This window comes from Saccopteryx bilineata, chromosome 6, assembly GCF_036850765.1.
Source record: "Saccopteryx bilineata isolate mSacBil1 chromosome 6, mSacBil1_pri_phased_curated, whole genome shotgun sequence".
NCBI classification, from domain to species: Eukaryota; Metazoa; Chordata; class Mammalia; order Chiroptera; family Emballonuridae; genus Saccopteryx; species Saccopteryx bilineata.
In genome coordinates this window covers 79686501-79706773 of record NC_089495.1, presented here as the reverse complement: position 1 = coordinate 79706773, position 20273 = coordinate 79686501, and the positions used below count along the sequence as shown (strand labels likewise).

The following is a 20273-nucleotide window of genomic DNA, read 5'->3' as shown; positions in this document are numbered from 1 at the left end:
CTGCCTGTTAATATTGTTAAATTTTACTCATCAGACAGGAAGAAGGATCTGAAAATACATTGTTAGGCAGAGAAATATTAAGAAAGTTTTTTAGAAACTTTCTATATTTAAGCCGTTAAACAATGGCAAATTTCTTATGAATCAGTGATACTGTAATTGAACTGGAGACATTTTTAGAGCAAGCTTGCTTTGGCTTTTTCACCCTCCGATTTGGAATCTGCTCACAGTACTGCCAGCTTAACCAAAAAGGATTAACTCTCATATCCAACTGAGAACACAGATAATTCTCAGTAATTGGTAAAAAATGAAGATGAATGGGGCTGAGAGATAAGGAGCAATTAGCTCATCAGCAGTTACAGCTGTGCACTCAATCCGGATCCATCTCTTGAGTCTCGGCCCCTTTTAAAGAACCTAAGCAGAATAAGCATAGGACACCCCTCCCCAAAAAATTGTGTATACCTGCCCATAATTTCTCTAGTCTTCTACTTTATTTCCTGACTATACAAAGACACCTGTCACAGCATGTTATGTAAATTACTACCTCTCTCAGGACCTATGTCTAAAGCCAATCTTCTTTTTAACTTTTTTTTTTATAACAGAAACCAAATGACTACTGTAGACACTCTTAAATTCCCTGTCAATCGTTTCATTATGGCAGCATCATCTGTTTGAAAATATAAGCAATTCCCTCATCTAATTATAGGAAGGATTTGAGGTTCATTAACATTGCCAAGGCAGAGAATCCAATGTGCAACTGCAGAGCTCTGTTTGGTGGCCTGTTCTCAGTTTCCTTTTATTTGCTTTCTCAAGGTCTTCAAGACGTTTTCCTGAAATCATAAAATTAATTTTCCTTCCAAACAGACACATGAGTAAGAAGAAAGGAAATGACTGCAGTGTAAACTATTCTATTTCTGCAGGAATGGCCTTTTTTAAAAAAAAGATAAGGGGATGGTCAGCAGGGAAAGATAATTTTATTTCCCTATCTGCCTCACTTCTCTTCCCCCGTTTGTTTTGTTTTTCTTTGGTTGATGGACAGATGTAAAAAGGAAGGAATACAACTGAAGAACCCAGTTGTTTAATCCCAAACTCAAGTTCTTGCTTTTATTTGAAACTTACATCCTTGTAACTATTGAAAGTTTGAGGGGAAAAAAAAAATCCTGGATAGCTGGGGTTTGAAATGTGTTCAGGTTTGTAGATCACTGCATCAGGAGACACGTATTCCAGTGTTCAGAAAGAGAAAAGACTCGGGCCTCAAGATTACTTCACTTCCTTAAAGAAATAACAGCAGTTGAGGGTTATGACTATAGTTTAAACAATAAGATTTTCTTGGGACATCTGTTTTGAGATCACATTTTGAATAGATATGAACTCATTTCCTACTAAGCAAGCAATCTACTATTGTTGATAGCTGTTTACCAGTTCTATGAGTCAGATATTAGCTTGTGGCAAAGGTCCCTCTTAAATCCTCCGAGTATTATTTAAACTGTGTACATAGTGTTTTCCTTAAATAAAATGTTCAGAGAAGTAAAAATGCAGTCTTTTCCTGTCTCTTGGTAAATTATAGTCCAGAAAGTCTTGGACTTGGGAATAATATTTAATGTATTTATCTTTAAAGAGTCGTTTCCTATGTTGTCATCAGTTAAGGGAGCAAGATATTAGGGTTAGCAAGTATTTAAATAACACAGAAACTATTAAGAGATGCTCACTATGTCAATATTTATGAAGCATTTCAAAACTAGAAGTAAAATTGAGTTTCCTTTATTTAGACTAAATCAATTGTGATTAATTTAGTATCTTTAAAATGTGCGTGATGGCAAAAAAAAAATGATAAGTAGTAAAAAACACAACCACAGATACTGTGAAATTGACCTTGGGTTCACCGGTTTTAAATTCTGCCTTTCCATTATCCCAGTCCCAATTTCCAAGCAACATTTTTTAAGCTGGTTATGTAGATCAGTCTTTAAAGCAAAAAATAGCAATTTATCTGGTCCGTGTGTTGTGGATAGTGTTGCCACTAAAAAGAATCCAGGACATTTTTCCTTCTTATCTGCAATGTAGCTCATATCAGCCAACCTGTCACAAGATAGTACTTGATATAAACAAGAGATTGCAAAGACATCTCAGTAATCAATATCAGGATGGCTACAGTATGGAAACCCCAACCAGTGCATATCATTTGTCTCAGCATCTATTTCTATGGCCAAATGAAGCATTAATTCAAATCATAAATCTATGGTGATTTAAATCTGGGAATGAGCACCTGCCTGCTTTAATGATTTATTTTGTACATTTCAGTAAGCAGGAGATTTGTCCATATGAACTGACAGGTCACCTTCAGATGCCAGGAGCAGACTGTTTATCACCATGCAGACTAGCATCTCATCTTAGCAAGTAAATATTAAACTAAAAGAATCCAATTGATTGTGGATGAGGGAGAATGGCGACATGGCCATATATTTTACTCAGCATGCTGATGCCTCACTCGGATCTACCCTGAAGTTCTCAGTTCTTCCTAAAGTGATCATTCTGCTGGAAAAATGTAAACTCAAGGTTACCAGGTAAATTAGAAATATATAATAAGTATTTGTCAGTGCCAAATATTCCTTTAAACACCCCTTTTTTGGCTAATTTTTACAATTCATGTTAAGAACAGGAAAGGGGCACCTGTAACAAAAATCTCCCTTCACTTCAGCAAGCAAAATCAAACCAAACCATGCAAAAACAAAATTGATTTTCTCAGGCAATCAGGATTTATTTACAACCAAGGAGAAAAAAGAAGAACCAAACGGTGTTCCTATATAGGAAAATCTGAAATGTGCAACAAAACAAGTACAAGAGAAAAAAGAACCCAAAAATGACATTAAACTTGTCACTCGATTTGGGCAGAGCTAAGTAGCAACAACACATCATTTAAGTAGTACCTGGCTCACTACTTCAAAGAGCCAATTGATGGATTCATGATATCAGTAAGTTTGTGTTCTGAAATATAGGCCCTTATATTCTTGGGATTCCGCTTGGAGTTCTTATGCTTCAGTACCACTTCCTGAGCAGCTCATGCTAACCGATGTTCCTGGAGGATCCAGAACATCCTGTTATGACGGCCTGCACACTGCACCATCCCGCCCACTGACTGTGCCTCTTGAGTACTGGTATGATTGTTATTGTGTTCCTAGAATGAGCTCAAGTCAAACATACAACAGAATCCAAATGACAGAGCAGCTACCCCCACAAATTTCCTCACAGACTGGCAGCTTAACAAATAATTCCTCGCAATGAGAATAGGAAAACAGAGGAGGAAGCAGTTAATCGCAGCAAAGAGAGGATAAAGGTAATTTTCGGTAGGGCAAAGTTGGAGACATAATAAGAGCAAAAGAAATACCCAAAACACCAATCTCCCTGGTGACCAGAGAAAGAAGAAGGCAGTAAGCAGACATTGTAATAAATAAAGTGAAACACACTTGACAAGTATGATCTCCTTGACTTATTCGATGTTGATACTATCATTTATGCCATAGTCCAGATTTGAAATGTGAGGTTCAACATTTTACATAACTTTCCAAAGACAGAGCAATTACTGAAGTTACCAAGAGACAAGCACTGTTCTCAGAATCAGAGAAGACTAGGGCCCTATAAAACTTCTAATTCACGAAATGCTTTGATCTATACAGTCCCCACCCCTAACATCACCTTGCACCCTCCCCATCCCCCCTTCCCCCAAACACACTTTTCCTGAGCTCTAGATAAAGGAGGCAGGCAGAATGTGTGATTAGGAAGGATAATAAGTCATAAACACTTACAGGACCATAGCCTGTGAGGGAATAGAATAAAAATGTCAATGATAACTTTTCCCCTTCAAATCAGATACAGACATCTAACCTAAATGATATATATGCTTTAGGAAATACCAACCTTACAATAATTTCAAAATACTAAGACCCTCTAGAAAAATTCAAATAAATTTCTAATCCTGGTTCAAATTGGTGTTAAATGATGGGTGTCAAAACTATATATATATATAAAAGTGATTTCTTCCAAGTAAAAAAAACAAAAGAAAATTAAAAAATTTTAAAGTATTATGATATCCTATCTACCCAGATAAACTATTATTGGTCAGCAGGAAAAAAAAATACTATTCTATAATATTAAGTATTAAATATATGTCAATGTTCAATTATGAACCATAGTCTTTTATCTTATGCCTGTTGGTTTCTCCAAAGTCAGTTTCTGCTCTACTGTTCAGAACTTTGAACAGAAGTATATCATGTTTTAATATATATTCCTTTAAATGTTATTAAATTGTGTAATTTGTTTATCCTTCTTCTCAATACCAACTATTAAGAACAGCGTGCACTAGCCTGACCAGGCGGTGGCACAGTGGATAGAGCGCCGGACTGGGGTGCGGAGGACCCAGGTTCGAGACCCCAAGCTCACCAGCTTGGACCCAAGGTCGCTGGCTCAAGCAAGGGGTTACTCGGTCTGCTGAAGGCCCACGGTCAAGGCACATACGAGAAAGCAATCAATGAACAACTAAGATGTCGCAACAAAAAAACTGATGATTGATGTTTCTCATCTCTCTTCATTACTGTCTGTCCCTCTCTCTGACTCTCTGTCTCTGTAAAAAAAAAAAAAAAAAAAGGATAGCGGCCAATTACTGGTTATTAAAGTATCTAATTTTGCTCTGCTTTGTAAGCTAAGGTCAAAGACTTCTATTTTTAAAAATATGTACTTAATAGTTCTAAAATAAGAATTATAATTCATTTCCCTTCAATCATTTTAACTTTTTTATTTAAAAAAGTATGTCTATAAACTTATCATACAGTAAGGTTTACTTGTTGGGTGAGGATAGTACCGTTCTATGAATTTTAACTCATTTTTTATATACCACCACCACAATCAGGATACATAAACATTTTTACTCAAAAAAAGTTCTCTTTATAACTATACCCATCCTTTACCTCTTGCAACTATTGGTCTGCTCTCCACCCCTACAGTTTTTCTTTTCTAAAATGCCAGAGAGATAGGATCACATACACCTTTTCAGGTTGACTTCTTTCACCAAATAAAAACCTCCCCATGTTTGTTTTCTCATTGTTCAGAAACTTCCCTTTTTCCCATACACCTAAATTGAGCAATAACACCTTTCAAATGATCATACAGTCAGTCACTCTAAGTTTTTAACTTTTAAAAGTTAAAAGTTAAATGTATGCATGTAAACTATGACCTGAACAATTTGCTGCCATCCATCTTGTCACTGGAAGCACCACTGCTGTTGTCCTCAGTCAGTTTGTTTGAAAGCCATGTCTCTGAGCTCTCTCCCACATCCAATCATCCTTAGAATCGCCACCATCTTTCTTAAAATCTGCTCTCAAATCTAACCCACTACTGCTGCTCCTTTTCTATTTCCCTCATGTAGCTCTGCTTAAAAGTTTTCTTTTTCCTCTTTTTTGCATTAGAAGCTACCCTTTGGCATCACTGAAGCAGCAGTATTTTATGTTTTGTATACGTATTTCAAAATTACTTCTTACTCTAACATTGATGACTAATGATTAGTTCCATGGAACTATTGCAAGAATGATTATTACTAAAGTCCATAGTATCCCTCCAGGTTATCTCTAACTGCATGCCAATGAACTGAATGCAGAGAGTTGATTATCTAGAGAAATAATCTGTTAAAATGATGCAAGGAAAAAAAATTAATTGAAATGCCATGAACTGTTGTGTCCTCTGTGAACATATACTGTATATAGTATCTTACACACATTCTGTAGTATCCCAATTTCTTTGTTAAATGATATTTTGAGCATAAGCTCTGCATTGCAAAGGGAAACAGCCCAGTGCAGTGGCAGAATAAAATATTGTGTCTCACCAACACACAGATGCTAAAGATATCAATTAAAAAAAACACCCACATTTGAAATTGTGTTTTATGAGTTATTATTAATTCTGAAAAGGAAAAGCTGTCCCTTTGATTTAAATAGTGAAAATAAATTTTTCATCTCTTCTTTCATACTCCAAGGAAAAATATTAAGAGAAATTAAAGTTGCATGTTTAATATGAGAAGAATGTGTAATGGTTGTACGTAGAAAGAATTATCAACATAATTCTGATTCTTGACAACACATAAAAGGATTAAGTTATATGTTTTGCTGCTAATGCGAATTTCTTGTTTAGTAACATATACATTAAGAATAAAAAAGATCAAGTGTATGGTTTTATATGTAAATATTCTTCTGCCACCTTACCCATAATCAATATTTTAAAATTCTGCTTAATAAAACTTACTTGTATTATGAACGATGTTAAATGAATGCTTACAGAACTTGCAGACATAAATTTGATTCCATAATAAAAAATAAAAAATAAAGTTGTTAATTATTTATTTAGACTGTGTGTTATTAGGGGCTAAATGGTACCTTCAAAATATACACTGTTTCAAAGCTAAAAAAGTACCAACTTCTTGAATGGGCAACCTATAGGTTTGTTCTGAAAAGTAAAGTAATTTGGAAGCAAAATGATCACAATAAGTTTCAGTGAACATAAAACTTACCAACACTTGAATTCATGTCCCCATTTTCAGAATCTGCTCCATGTTGGTTATTACTGGCATGATAGTTGCTCATAGCTTCTAATTTGATTTTTTTCACCTTCATTGCTTCAGCAATAGCTGCATTGGTAGCAGCGGCAGCTGCTGCAGCTGCTGCTGTCAGACCTTAAAAGAATAAATTAAAAATGAGGTAATTCAAAATCTGAATTTTCATGTAATCGTCCATGTACTTTATATAACACATATACAAACATATTAAAGAATCTGATTCATTTATGCAACACTCTGATAACATACAACTAGCCAATAAACAAAACATTGATGTCATAGGGAGAGTGCTTTCTAAACTCCCATTTTAAATATTAGCAGAAACCTAATTCATATACAGGATAGTAGTAGAAATGCAGCCAGAATGATATCTCAAGCAAACCAATCTGAATGTGACATTCCCTGTTTAAAATCCTCTACAGCTGCCTAAAGGAGGAAAATCTGAATTTCTTGACTTAATCCACAACGTCTCGCCTTAAGGAGTAAACCTACCTCGTCACCCAAAGCTTCCTCTCCTTCTTGCCACAATCCAGCAGCACTGACTATGCCACCAATACCCATACAGGCCCTGCCTCCTGAGACCTGTGCTATCACACATGCCATTCCCTTTGTCTGGAATATTTTTGCCCCATGACTCACTTTCCTGACTTTTCATCTTCCAGAATTTAAGTCCTACAGTGGATGCACTCAACCACTGTGCCATCATGTTTGTCCACAGTGGCATGTCTCCGTTCAGCCACAGAATGGAAGGTAGAAGTGGACATGAAATTAGAAATAGAGTTTGATCCAGATTATAGAAGAGCAGGAAACTAAGGCCATGCTTTATTTATAGGCTCTACATAGCCAGAAGAGGTTTTTTAGCAGGGAAATGTTTCTTCTCTGTCAATGTGTGAACTTTCACAAAGCCTATTGACCTTACCCTGGCATCCCTTATCTGCAAAATAACATATGCTAAAATATATGAATGGCCTCTCTTCATTGTAAAACTTGAACAGTCCATGAGACGATATGTACCACCACCATCACCACCTACATTTTTTTTGTGTGTGTGTGTGTGACTGCTTCATAGTTTCTGACTACAGTTTTTCAGCCTGGTTGAAATTTATCTGTAATTTATTTCCACTCCCAGCTGGTGGATTAGAGAATGAAAAGCTCTCTCCTCCTTTTCCTCCCCCCTAATCATCGCTACTAGTTACTACAGCAAGTAAGTTATAGCCTTAGGAATTATAAGAAAGTCTTTTTCCTTAGAAATCTCTGCTTTTTTTAAGTTTAAAAGAAGAGCTCACCTTTCCTTCAGATCAGACCAAAGAGGCCTTGACTACCTTCACCCCAACACAAGACCTTCAGATTAGATTGTCACATAAAAACCTGATAATCAACCCCTAAAAAAGGCACTGATTTAAATTCAAAGAATTCATCTGCGTCTGGACTGAACATTTATTGCCTTTTAAGTCCCAACTTGAAATGATTCTCTCATCTTCCTATGATTGAATTTTCTCCCCAGTTACTCATTTCCTTCAAAAATGTTTCAGAACATTCTTTTTCCCATTCTCTTAAAATTATCTTAGTGTTTCCCAGAAAATCTCTCTTCAACTTTGCCTTGTCACAGATGGGCATATCTACTTGACCCTTCTGTTCATGGCCTGGTGTTATTCTATTACTAATTAGGATTCTTTCTTCTAGGGCCTTTATCTTCTATTTATGCTGCAGGTAAATACTGTTCTATAGCATTCAAACAAAAAAGACAACCCTACAACTTGAGATATGATTGCTAGTATTGTATCGATCTGAATCTAATTTAGTAGCATGAAACATAACTATGTATGATATGGCCTTGAAGAAGTAATTAAACCTTCTTGAGTATGGCATCTTAATCTGTGAAACTTTTCTATTCAGAAAGGGATAATATGAGAATTAAATAAGATAAACTGGGTGAAGAATATCACATCTTGTTAATAAAAACTAGACATGCCTTGCATTATAGTTCCTCAACAGACAGGTTGAATCCTAGCTATGTAGCTTTGGATATCATGGGCTGGCCACAGTTCCTTCGGCTGGAAGAATACTACTTCTCTTTAGGTGACTGCATTAACTGTTGACTTTTAAAAGTATTTTTTTAATGTATCATTTATCTGATGTTATTTATGGTGCTACTTTATATTTCCATTTGACAGTTTTCCCAGATTTGCATTTCTAGTAAATTTCAAATGATACAGCATATATTGTAACACACATTTTAATTCTTTCATTGCTTTCAAATCCACCCATTTTTCTCTATTTCCACTGGTTTCCCCTAGAGTAAGTTCCCACATTTTCATCCCTGGAATCCTGCAATAGCTGTTTAACAGCCACTACTCTCTCCTCACATCCAATCTCTTATTATTCATACAGCAGTCAATGTAGCCTTAGAAAATAGAAATCCGGCCCTGGCCGGTTGGCTCAGCGGTAGAGTGTCGGCCTAGCGTGCAGAGGACCCGGGTTCGATTCCGGCCAGGGCACACAGGAGAAGCGCCCATTTGCTTCTCCACCCCTCCGCCGCGCTTTCCTCTCTGTCTCTCTCTTCCCCTCCCGCAGCCAAGGCTCCATTGGAGCAAAGATGGCCCGGGCGCTGGGGATGGCTCTGTGGCCTCTGCCCCAGGCGCTAGAGTGGCTCTGGTCGCAACATGGCGACGCCCAGGATGGGCAGAGCATCGCCCCCTGGTGGACAGAGCGTTGCCCCTGGTGGGCGTGCCGGGTGGATCCCGGTCGGGCGCATACAGGAGTCTGTCTGACTGTCTCTCCCTGTTTTCAGCTTCAGAAAAAGGAAAAAAAAAAAAAAGAAAATAGAAATCCAATCATGACATGCAATGGCGGCTCCCAGGTGTTAGCTGGATGCTTTGCATGACTATCAGGGCCATTCGTGCTCAGTTCCTGCCTGTCTGTGTAAGTCACCTACCTGTTTCCCCAGGTTCCCTCGATCTCTGTGCTCCAGAGACATAGACTATCTTTCATTTCTTCTAATAAAATATACTCTTTTCCTCAAGCCGCACTTTGAACATATTATTCCCACTTTCTAGAAAAGCTCTCTGGTCCCCTGCTCCAGACACACCTATGCATCCATCATGTAAAGGCTTAAATATTACACAGTAGCAGCAGTTAAGGTTTCTGACACTTCAAACGACCTGGGAAACAACTGTCAACATTTTAAAATCAGCTCAAAACTGACTTATTTTGCCTGACCTGTGGTGGCGCAGTGGATAAAGCGTCGACCTGGAAATGCTGAGGTCACCGGTTCGAAACCCTGGGCCTGCCTGGTCAAGGCACATATGGGAGTTGATGCTTCCAGCTCCTCCCCACCTTCTCTCTCTGTCTCTCTCTCCTCTCTCTCTCTCCCTCTCTGTCTCTCTCTCCCCCTTTCTCTCTCCTCTCTAAAAAAATGAATAAATAAAATTAAAAAAAAATAAATAAAACATAAATAAAAAACAAAAACAAAAAGACTTTAAAAAAAAACTGACTTATTTTAACGAGCTGGCCTTCCCCACCCGGCTCCTGAAGAGTAGAGCTAGTGATCCACTCGCTGTTTCCCAACCCTGCTGCATGAGAATTGGCCACCCTCTGTGTGTCCCAATCACACATGGATTTTTAAAAAACAGCCGAGTTGCACCCTCTGAGACTGTGGCTGGGAACCCAGTATTTGTGTATTCTGCATTGATTTTACCACTCCTCACGTATTTTAATGTGCAATCTGAGAAGAGAAAGTCAGTCCTTTAAACTCTTTTTGCTCTTTTGTTTTTTTAAGAGAAGGCCTGGGGTAGAGGCTAGCTCCTTTAACTAGGTCTAACACCAAAAAGGAAGAAATGTTTTCTTAGTATATGTATCCCAAACATCTACCACGAGGGGGTTGCACAAATTGTCACTGAATGAAAAAAAATGTTTCTCAAACTAGATTACTTGGAAAGCCAAAGGAGAAATATAGCCATTATTTTGACAATATCTATGGAAGCAATTTACATTATGTTTATGTTACAATCAATTCAGATATACTAGGAGTAGCAAATCTCATTAATATAAAGCATGACTCACCAAAGGTACATCTGCCTGGGATGGAGAGGATCACAAAAGGCTCACATGCCCCTCCCTTGCATTTATTGCACTTTCTGTTGACCATGCAGTGGCCCTTTCAAATCTATGATGTAATTCTCAAATCCCTCCAACTTGCTGTAACTAGCAAAAACTTAACTTAGAACAATGGTTCTCAAACTGTGTGCCCTAGATTCCCAGGTGCACCCTACGGTATTCCAGAGAAATATGTGCCTGTTGGGGACCAAAAAAACCAATAGGGTTTTTGAAGTTTAGATTTTGGGGGACAGAGGTGTGGGGAATTGGTTGTAAACTGACAGTCTGCCCAACCCCCCACCTCAATTGCCTGATTAGGTTGCAAAATACTGTTAAGCTGTGGTGCTGGATTGTTTACACTACCCCCCATGTTCCCTGGAAAGACTGGAGGCAAGTTTCTTCTACCTTTGTTTGGTGTAAAGTTAAGATTTGCAATGGCCTCACTTTGCTTTATAAATAAAGCAAGATGAGGTTTTTGGGGGTGCTTTGTTCTTGCCAGCAGCAATTACAGGGCCCTCCCAACCCTGTATTTTCTTAATTTTGCGTATTTTCTTAATTCTGCACCATTCCCACTCAGGACCTGGAATTACTAGCTGCATTGGTTCGCAGCATGTGCCCAGATATAAAAATAAATATAGTTACTCTATTATACTAATTCATTATGGAAATACTGCTCTTTTTGTTAACACATCATTATTATATTTATTATTAACACATCATTATATTACTTTTAGGTAAATACACCCAGATAAAATGGATAGATTTCTCAAAAAGAAGCATGATATTGAAGAATCCAATTCTGGAAGTGAGCAAAAATTCAATGTAAATAAAATAGTACCTGAAGGCTGATGGGCAGAATTTAATTTATAGCATTTTCCATCACTTAAAACTGAACAGTATGATTGGATTAGAAACCCATTCAAGAAAGCTTCGAGTGATTTTGGTTTAACATTAACAGAAGAAGAAAAACTGGCAGCTATATCCACTGATTGTGGATTGATGATTAAACATAAGGAATTGTCTCTTGAAGCCTTTTGGATTTCTAAAAAAGAAGAATATGTGGCAATATCTAAAAAAGTTTTGAACATTTTACTACAATTTTCAACATCCTATTTATGTGAATTAGGATTTTCTTCCCCTCAACACAATTAATAGTAAAAAGAGAGGAATTCTTCAGTGTATTGATGAGGAAATCAGAGTTTGCCTTTCAAATATATGCCCAAACACTGAAGAAATTGCTAGGACACATCAGGCTCATGTTTCTCATAAACACAAGAATGAAAAAACTTAACATATTCGTGCCGGGACCTGCTGAATTTACTAAATCTTACTAAGAGTGTATCTATATATATATAAAAAGATAACTTTTTGGGTTTTTTTTTATTTTTAACCCCTCTTCTTTATGAATTTGAAAAAGCATAACTCAAAAAATGTAACATAAATATGGTTTTTAATGTCAGAATAGTTTTAATTTTGTCATATTTATTTTGTTTAATTCCCATAAAAGCATGCTTGGACTTTATATTTTTTTCTTTAATATTTGACTTAATTATTACAACATATGTATCAGTATATATATACTATATACAACATGTATATAGTAAATCTACAATTATTTGTATTTTAAATACACCCCAACTTCAAAAAGTTTGAGAACCATTCACTTAGAATCTATAACTTGCCTTAGAAAGAAGTCCCATTGTGTATTTTGTACTCTAACAATTTTTTGCCTTTGGGGAAAAATGTAATAAATTCACAAAATAACTATTTTTTATTCTATACTTCATAGAGAATTCAGGCTGTGAAAACACTTTCTATGTGATCAAGAATTGCCTACTTGTGTAAACAGTGGTAATCCATAACATTCACAATACACTTTCATCTCTCTGTCTAATCTTTTTCTCATGGTCAGCTTTCTCCCCTTGCCTCAGATTCATAGAGATTCTTGCTGCCCCCCTAACACCCCATCCTTATACTACTGTAAAGTTAACACTGCTTTTAGCTCTTCCCAATCAAAACAATTCATTTCCCCTTCTAAATTAGGTAATTCTGTGTTTCTCAAAGTGATCATTTACATGAAATCTAGCTTCAGTGCAAAGTTAGAATTAGAAATTATCTTCCCCAGAGTCACATCCACAGACTCCTTTTGGGGATGAAAAACGAATCTTTTTTTGATTTTTCAGCAGGTTAAGTCTGATGATCACTGCCCTTGCATTATTTGAAGACCATAACTTACACTGAAGTGTGTTTGCATCTTATAAGAAAAGCTTATTAACTAAGCAGATCATCATGGCAGTGGTTCTTAATCAACAAGGAAACATTAAAATACAAAATCAGGTTGGACCACAGAATCAGAGTTTTGAGACATACTGCTCTGGTGTGCTGCACTTTGCAGAAACGAACCACAGCCGAAGCCAAGAGGACAGCCAGGTCATGTAGCACGTCTATTAAATTGAGGCAGCAGCCACGCATGTATTTTACTCCAACAACCACTTACATCCATAAATTTATCTGGTATATACTGTAATTATTTGTTAAATAGCTTGAATAACTGCTTCTGATTCTTTAGTTCCTAAATTTTCACCTGATATGTTTTTCTCATCAGGGAAAAATAGAAAGAAAAAAATAAGTGAACAAATAAAATAACTCTTACACTAAAGAATAATTAATCCATTTATTTTACCTCACCAATTCCACATTTTTTATACTCTCAAAAAACATTTAAAGTATCTCATACACTAAGAAAAAAAACATTTACTGAAATGAGAAGAAAATATAGTATAATTTTATCTTAAAAGAATCTAAATCCAACATTACCGTCAACAATTGGGAAGCTTTAATGTATACTTAAATAAATTTACAGTACATATTATTGATGAAAATAATGGATTGAGAAACATTTTGTTTAAAAATACATTTTCCTTCAGAGGAAGAGGAATAAGTCATACACTGTGCCCTCGAGACTTCTGATGGGTTCTCCAGAAAGGGATTGTACAGCAAATTTAAGATGGGGCCCAAAATTTCCATACCGTGAAAAAATGCTTTGGTTTCTTTTTTCTTTCCTATTTGGTCTTTAAAAACCCTATTCTTTAAAATTTAAAAGAATAAAATTAATACAGAATTTAGAAACACAACGTGTTATATTATTTTCTAAACTATGATACAACTCATCGCAGGGGGTACTCTGCCCTGCTCCTTCAGAGAAAATTCATTGTATATTCTTCAAACTGGCCATTGTTAGAAATTATTTTTATCTTGGATTATAGATTTCCTATACTTTTACTTTCACTTTTTGATGCTCTAGCAAAATTTTTTAAAGTTCTTATTGAATAAGTGACTGAATGAAAATTCCTAGTTATCTAAACACTATGTCATAAGGAGTAAATTTGGTGGTTCAAATGTGGGAAAAAGAAAGCATTTCAAAAAGCCATACAAACTTTGGACAACATGCATCAAATTTATCTGGAATACTGCAGCAAGTTATTTAATTCTTAAGGCTTCCAAATCCTCATCTCTATATTCAGAGCTATCCATTCTGATCTCATAGGTATGTGGAGAATAAAGGTGGAACAATATATGCTACAAAATGGGCACATACTAAGCCCTCCACAAATGGTAATAGATACTATCAAGTAGCTTATAATATCTATCTTCTCCTTATATTTAGTTTTCCTTTTGTTCAGCTACTTGCAAACATGCAAATATGACAAAAAAACCTAATAGCATAAAGTAAGAATTTAGCCATTTGACAAATGGAGATCTAAAAACCATGTTTTTATCACATCAAGTAGTCTACATTGATCAAATTTATCATAAAATCACTAAATCTCCACTCAGGGCTATAATGATGCAAAGCCTTCATTACTTCACATTCAATATCCTAAAACCAATCCATGGGTTTATCACTTAGAAGAAAAGCAGGCATTGTTACCACTTAAGAGCCTTGTTTTACTTTGAAAAGATAGCATTTTTCTTCTGCTTTCAACTTTTATCAAAACAGCCTTAAATCTCTACTATATGATATAAACCTGATCACTCCCTTTAACAAAAGGAAAAGTATCCCTATTCTATTTATTTCAAATGAGTTAGTACCTCTCATTATAAAGAGTGGATTACAACTGTAGATTATAAATATCAATTAAAAAGACATATTGCTGTCAAATTCTTTCTCTGATCTATTTGTTTGCTCATTAACTTGAAAGGTCCAATCTTTGATCTTTGGTTTCAAAGACATCAAGATGACTTCCAAATGTTTGATATGTTGTCTACTTTTACATCACATTCCATATAAAATGCATTTCCCAAAACCTAATGGTTAAATAAAATGAGTTATATGCAAGAGACAGTCTGCTTTCAAAGCTTCCATATAATAGACTTTTTATTAGTTGATGCCACGTTACCCAAATTTAGAAGAAACCATTTTAAACATGCAGTAGATTATAGCCAATGGTAGTTATTATTAATATGCTGGAATTGTTAAGTTATTTATGTCTGGCATTCTTCCTACTGATTATTCAGAGAGACAGGCAGCTTATAAATATCTCATCACTCCACCGTCACAGAAATTTCATCGACAGTGCTCATGCACAGCTATTAGCAATATGAATCTAACCATTACAAGAAGGAGGAAAATCGAACATGTGGCATTAATACGCAGTCCTGGTTCCTAACCATCTGATAGGCAGATGGTGTGAAGCGGATTCTCCAGCTGAAATGAAGGGGCACATCATTTAAAACCTTGTTTGCATTCTAACTGATATCGGTGCCATATTGATATACATGCTACATCATGGCAGTGTTTGAACAATCTAGTTTGTTTCAGTCATAAATGTTTACAGCCATGTTTTTTTTAAATCTTATAAGCATGTTCAGAGGAGTGTATTTTTAATTTATGAAACCTACTGTTTACTTCTGTTGAACTAAAAGATTAGTGGAAAGCAAGAATATTAAATTACTTCAACAAAAGCAATATAACTAACACAGATAAATAAAGTGGCCTTCTATTTTCAATAAAGGATCTTCATAAAGAAATTTTAAAACTAGCCCAGGCATTTTAGGCATTAAAGACATTTATTCATTTAAACCTTCCAGCTTTTTCCCTGCAAGTGGCATACAGAGAAACTTAATGCTTTACATAGTCATTCATTTAAAACTCTCACTGTGTGCAATTAATCTTGTCTAACAATTCAATTCAAAAAGTAAAACATCAAAAAACACAGTTCAATTCGACAGTCATTACTGTGAAGTAATCTTTCTGTTCCTGACAGTTCTTATGAACTCGTTGCAATACTCTGTTGAAGGTGCATTGTAAACTCCATATGAGTTTGAATTACAACTCAATTGAAATCACTCCTAGTCTTAGAAGAATGCTTGGCTCAATATAACAACTTGAAAATACCAGTATCTTAAAAACAAACAAACAAAAAACACCCTCTGTTTTCTTGGTATCCTAATTGAAATATCAGCTATCTAAAAAATTAACACTAATTATCATAGTTATTTTATTTCTTAATACTTTCTAAATTAGTGAAAACTAGGTATGAAACATGCTTGTCCTCACTCTTGAATAATTAAAGAACAGAAGTGTTAAACAACCAGAATAAGTAACTTAATTGAAAATCAGGATACATTGAACATTTTGAGTGTAAATTTGTCTCCTAATGTCTATTAGACTGACTTTTCTTGCCTTTGATACACATTTATATTCTGGAGAGAAAAAGAAAATTGATCTTTGAGGTCATTAATGGAAACACTTTTTATCCCAGTTTTCAGTTTTTCAATTGATTAAATTAGATTTCTAAAGTGTTTGGATTAACAAATCAACCCCACAAATTTGAAGAAACATACAGTAGAAGGAGTTTATTATAATTTGATTATGACTAATAAATCAAGTAGACAACAAATGTAGTATACTTATTCTGAATAGTTTAAAATTGCAATCTTCCTGAGTGAAGGAAGTAATAGTGATATTTAAGTGAAGAGAATACTAGGGGAAAGCCATTTGGCCATGTGTAAATCACTGAGGAGTTTCCATGAAGGGTTTTAGAAGACTAAACTGCTGATCATTAATTCATAGAATCAGGCTGAAACATAATCAAATAAAATTTAAAATTACTATGGTTAAAATAAGAAAATAGGTTATTTTTGAAAAGTTGAACTTATCACAAAAAGGTCTTGAATAAATAACCTTTACTTCATTTTTTAACATTATCACCTTTAGAAAAAGATTTTTAAACAGTCAATTGGAGTCTAGACTTATAAAACATAGAAATGAGCAGGACTAACTTTATCTAATGCAACCCTTTTATTTTACTGATGATGAAACTAGGGGGCAGTGAGGTTAATCATTTCTATAGTCACACCATTAAATAATGCTAGAGTAATCCCAATTGCTCTAACTCCCTATTCACCATTGACCACACCAATTCTGTCAATAAATGTGAAAAGAAAACTACAGAATACAGGAAACTATAGGATCATTCAAAGAAAATTAATCCCTTTTCCTCAAGTAGCTATAAAATGCTAAAGAAGTCAAGATTATAGACACTGAGGTGATATCACAAATATAAATTACTCCACTTAGGAAGATGATCTAAATGTTCATTGGTGATTCAGTTTTGTAGAATTTAAAATATACTTTCCACAGGAAAAAAATGCTCATTCAAGTATAATTATGCACAAAACTTTTTTTTTTTAGATTTTATTTATTCATTATAGAGAGGGGAGAGAGAGAGAGAGAGAGAGAGAGAAGTGGGGAGGAGCAGGAAGCATCAACTCCTATATGTGCCTTGACCAGGCAAGCCCAGGGTTTTGAACCGGCAACCTCAGCGTTTCCAGGTTGATGCTTTATCCACTGCGCCACCACAGGTCAGGCCATGCACAAAACTTTTAAACTATACTACTGGTGAATACAGTATTTAATATATTAGCCCAAATCTGGATACCTCATATATGGTACCATAAGGAAAAAGAGCAAATAAATGATTTCCTTTATATATCTGAACTATAAACAAAGTAAAAACTAAGTGAAAGAACCTGACCAGGCAGTGGCACAGTGGATGGAACGTCAGACTGGGACGCGGAGGACCCAGGTTCAAAACTCCCGGGTTGTCGCTTGAGTGTGGGCTCATCTGGTTTGAGTAAGGCTCACCAGCTTGAGCCCAAGGTCACTGGCTTGAGCAAGGGGTCACTCAGTCTGCTGTGGCCCCCCGGTCAAGGCACATATGAGAAAGCAATCAATGAACAACCAAGGTGTTTCTCATCTCTTTCCCTTCCTGTCTATCTATCCCTCTCACTGTCTCTGATACACACACACACACATACACACACACACACAAAATAGCTAAATGAAATAGATAAATTTTGACTAATTTTCTATTAAGCACCTTTTCATTATTTTTTTATTATTATTTAATTCTCAAACTGGGAATTAAGTGTCCCCATGTTTATCTAAGGCCTAATTCTTCGTACTACCTACATGATTCCTCACCCTAAATTACTCAATACATTGATTCCAGGTGGGTGGTGCTTACTAGCCTGAGAGTACCTGACAGTATGTGATAGTCTAAAAGAATTTTTTTAAGAGGCTACTTGTCAATATATTGATGACAGTTCAGGCAGTATAATAAGTGAAAAGAGGAAATGATGTTGCAAATTTACTTCCCTGCAAAGGAGTCACCTTATTGGCGTTTTAGCCTAAGAATAATCTCCTCTAAATGTTCTACTTTCCTGACGTCTCTTCTAAATTTCTTAATAACTCAATGAGTCTCTTTTTCTCTTCCCAGAATCCAGGTAGCATGCAGAGCTCTGTCTGTGGTTGTTGGTAAGGAGAAGAGCTGAGAAAAAAAGTGGAATACTGGTGGCCCTTTTCACATGTAATTCTTGTTTAGGGGGACTTATTCAGAGATAGAAGCAGTGAACAAGATGTAGCCACAAAAGCTTTTAGATATACCAAGATTAGCTTTATTTTTTAAGGGAAGTACTCCATAAAGAAATGTATTTACTTACATACACACACACACACACACACACACACACACACACTCTTTCTAATATAGATCAAGGTCTGGGATGGAAATAACACACAGCCATATTCACTGATCAACAATAGGAACAGATGGTCTAGTTGAGGTAATACGTTCTTCACTTCTTTGTCATAAGGTTCTTGCATTTATATCAACTTCTTATTGAATTTCCATAATCAATCTAAAAGTAGGTATTTTTCTTATTTGGTTTCCAAGGAAAATGTAAATGGTAAGAAGCCAATCATAGTGCTTGGAAAACTAGGTTTGGAGTTACAGTTTTAATGTTAGACAATGAAAAAGAACAATCCTGATCGATTTAAAAAACAAATACTGTCACACATAGAGAAGATATGAAAGAAATAATATGGGTTATAGTCCATAGTCTTAAGTGGTGGTCATTTCTAGAGGGTGCAATGTTCAGTAATGAAGTTTTTATTTTGGTACACCTTTGTAATCTAATCATTGTCAAGTTAGTTTTTTGAGAGTAACTTAGACAAATTACTTAAATTGTCTGATTTTGAGGCAACCTCATTCTTTATCATTCAAGAAATAAATTCTCTGTTTAAAACTATTTCCCTTCTGAGGCTTTTTTAGTATATTTAACCCACCTCCCCTAGGAACATAGCAAATGGACATCAAGAAGAATTATCAATGGTTGCTATTATATTATTCATTTTTATACGCAAAAATCATTTCAACAGAAAAAAAACATTTAATTCCTAACATGGGAAGAAATTTTGACTATTTTGTGTACTCTGATAGAATGTTTTACTTCCTTTTAAAACAATAGTAAATCATAGGACATTTTCAATTGTCTTTTTATCTCTACATTTTAGGAGCAGTCTCGAGCTAAGTGATCTAAAGTCTTCTCTTGACCTAATTTACGTTGTACCTTGAGATTCTATTAAAAGAAACTAAATCATTGCAGTAGATTTATTCACCTTAAATAATTTAAGCTAATTGAAAAAGACCAAACTAAAACTAAAACACTTTTCTCAAGTATTCTACTTCTGCATGTCAATAAGTAATTTAAACAACGAGCTAATCACAACAGCTTTGTGAGAAACACGGACCTGTACTATGTACACATTTCTCTACCTTTACTGAGCTAAAGATAGAAATACCTATCCATTCTGAGTCTAAAAGTATGTGTATCTCTTCTATAGTAATTAGGAAATTTTAATAAATTATTTTCACTGATGAATACAATATTTTTCTCAATTTTCCCAAACAAGTGTCAACAGAACACATATAAAAATCAGAGAAATATCTGGAAAAGCATATCTAATCAATCTTCTGGCAATGAGTTATGGCGTTTCAAATTTATAACAAGATTGAAGCATAAGAAAATTGAAAACATTATTATTCAAAAGATTAACACATCATAATAATGAAAGACTGAACTCCTATGCATTGGTTTAAAAATTAAAAACCCAGCTTAATGTCATTATTTTGATATTTGAAGTTTACTTTGCTTCTTGTTAAAATTATTAAATACCATTTTGATGTAAGCCATGTTACTTGTGGCACATAATATTAACACACATTATAATATTCTAATT

At 35.2% G+C, this 20273-nt stretch overlaps 1 protein-coding gene across 2 annotated transcripts in view; it reads right to left on the bottom strand.

Annotated features, from left to right (window-relative positions):
- Window positions 1-20273, bottom strand: part of DACH1 (dachshund family transcription factor 1) — a 453518-nt gene that overhangs the window by 202717 nt on the left and 230528 nt on the right. For both annotated transcript variants that reach the window (XM_066235505.1, XM_066235506.1), the window contains exon 3: window positions 6548-6709. In XM_066235505.1, the coding sequence (XP_066091602.1) occupies window positions 6548-6709 (162 nt within the window). The remainder of the gene's footprint in view (window positions 1-6547; window positions 6710-20273) is intronic.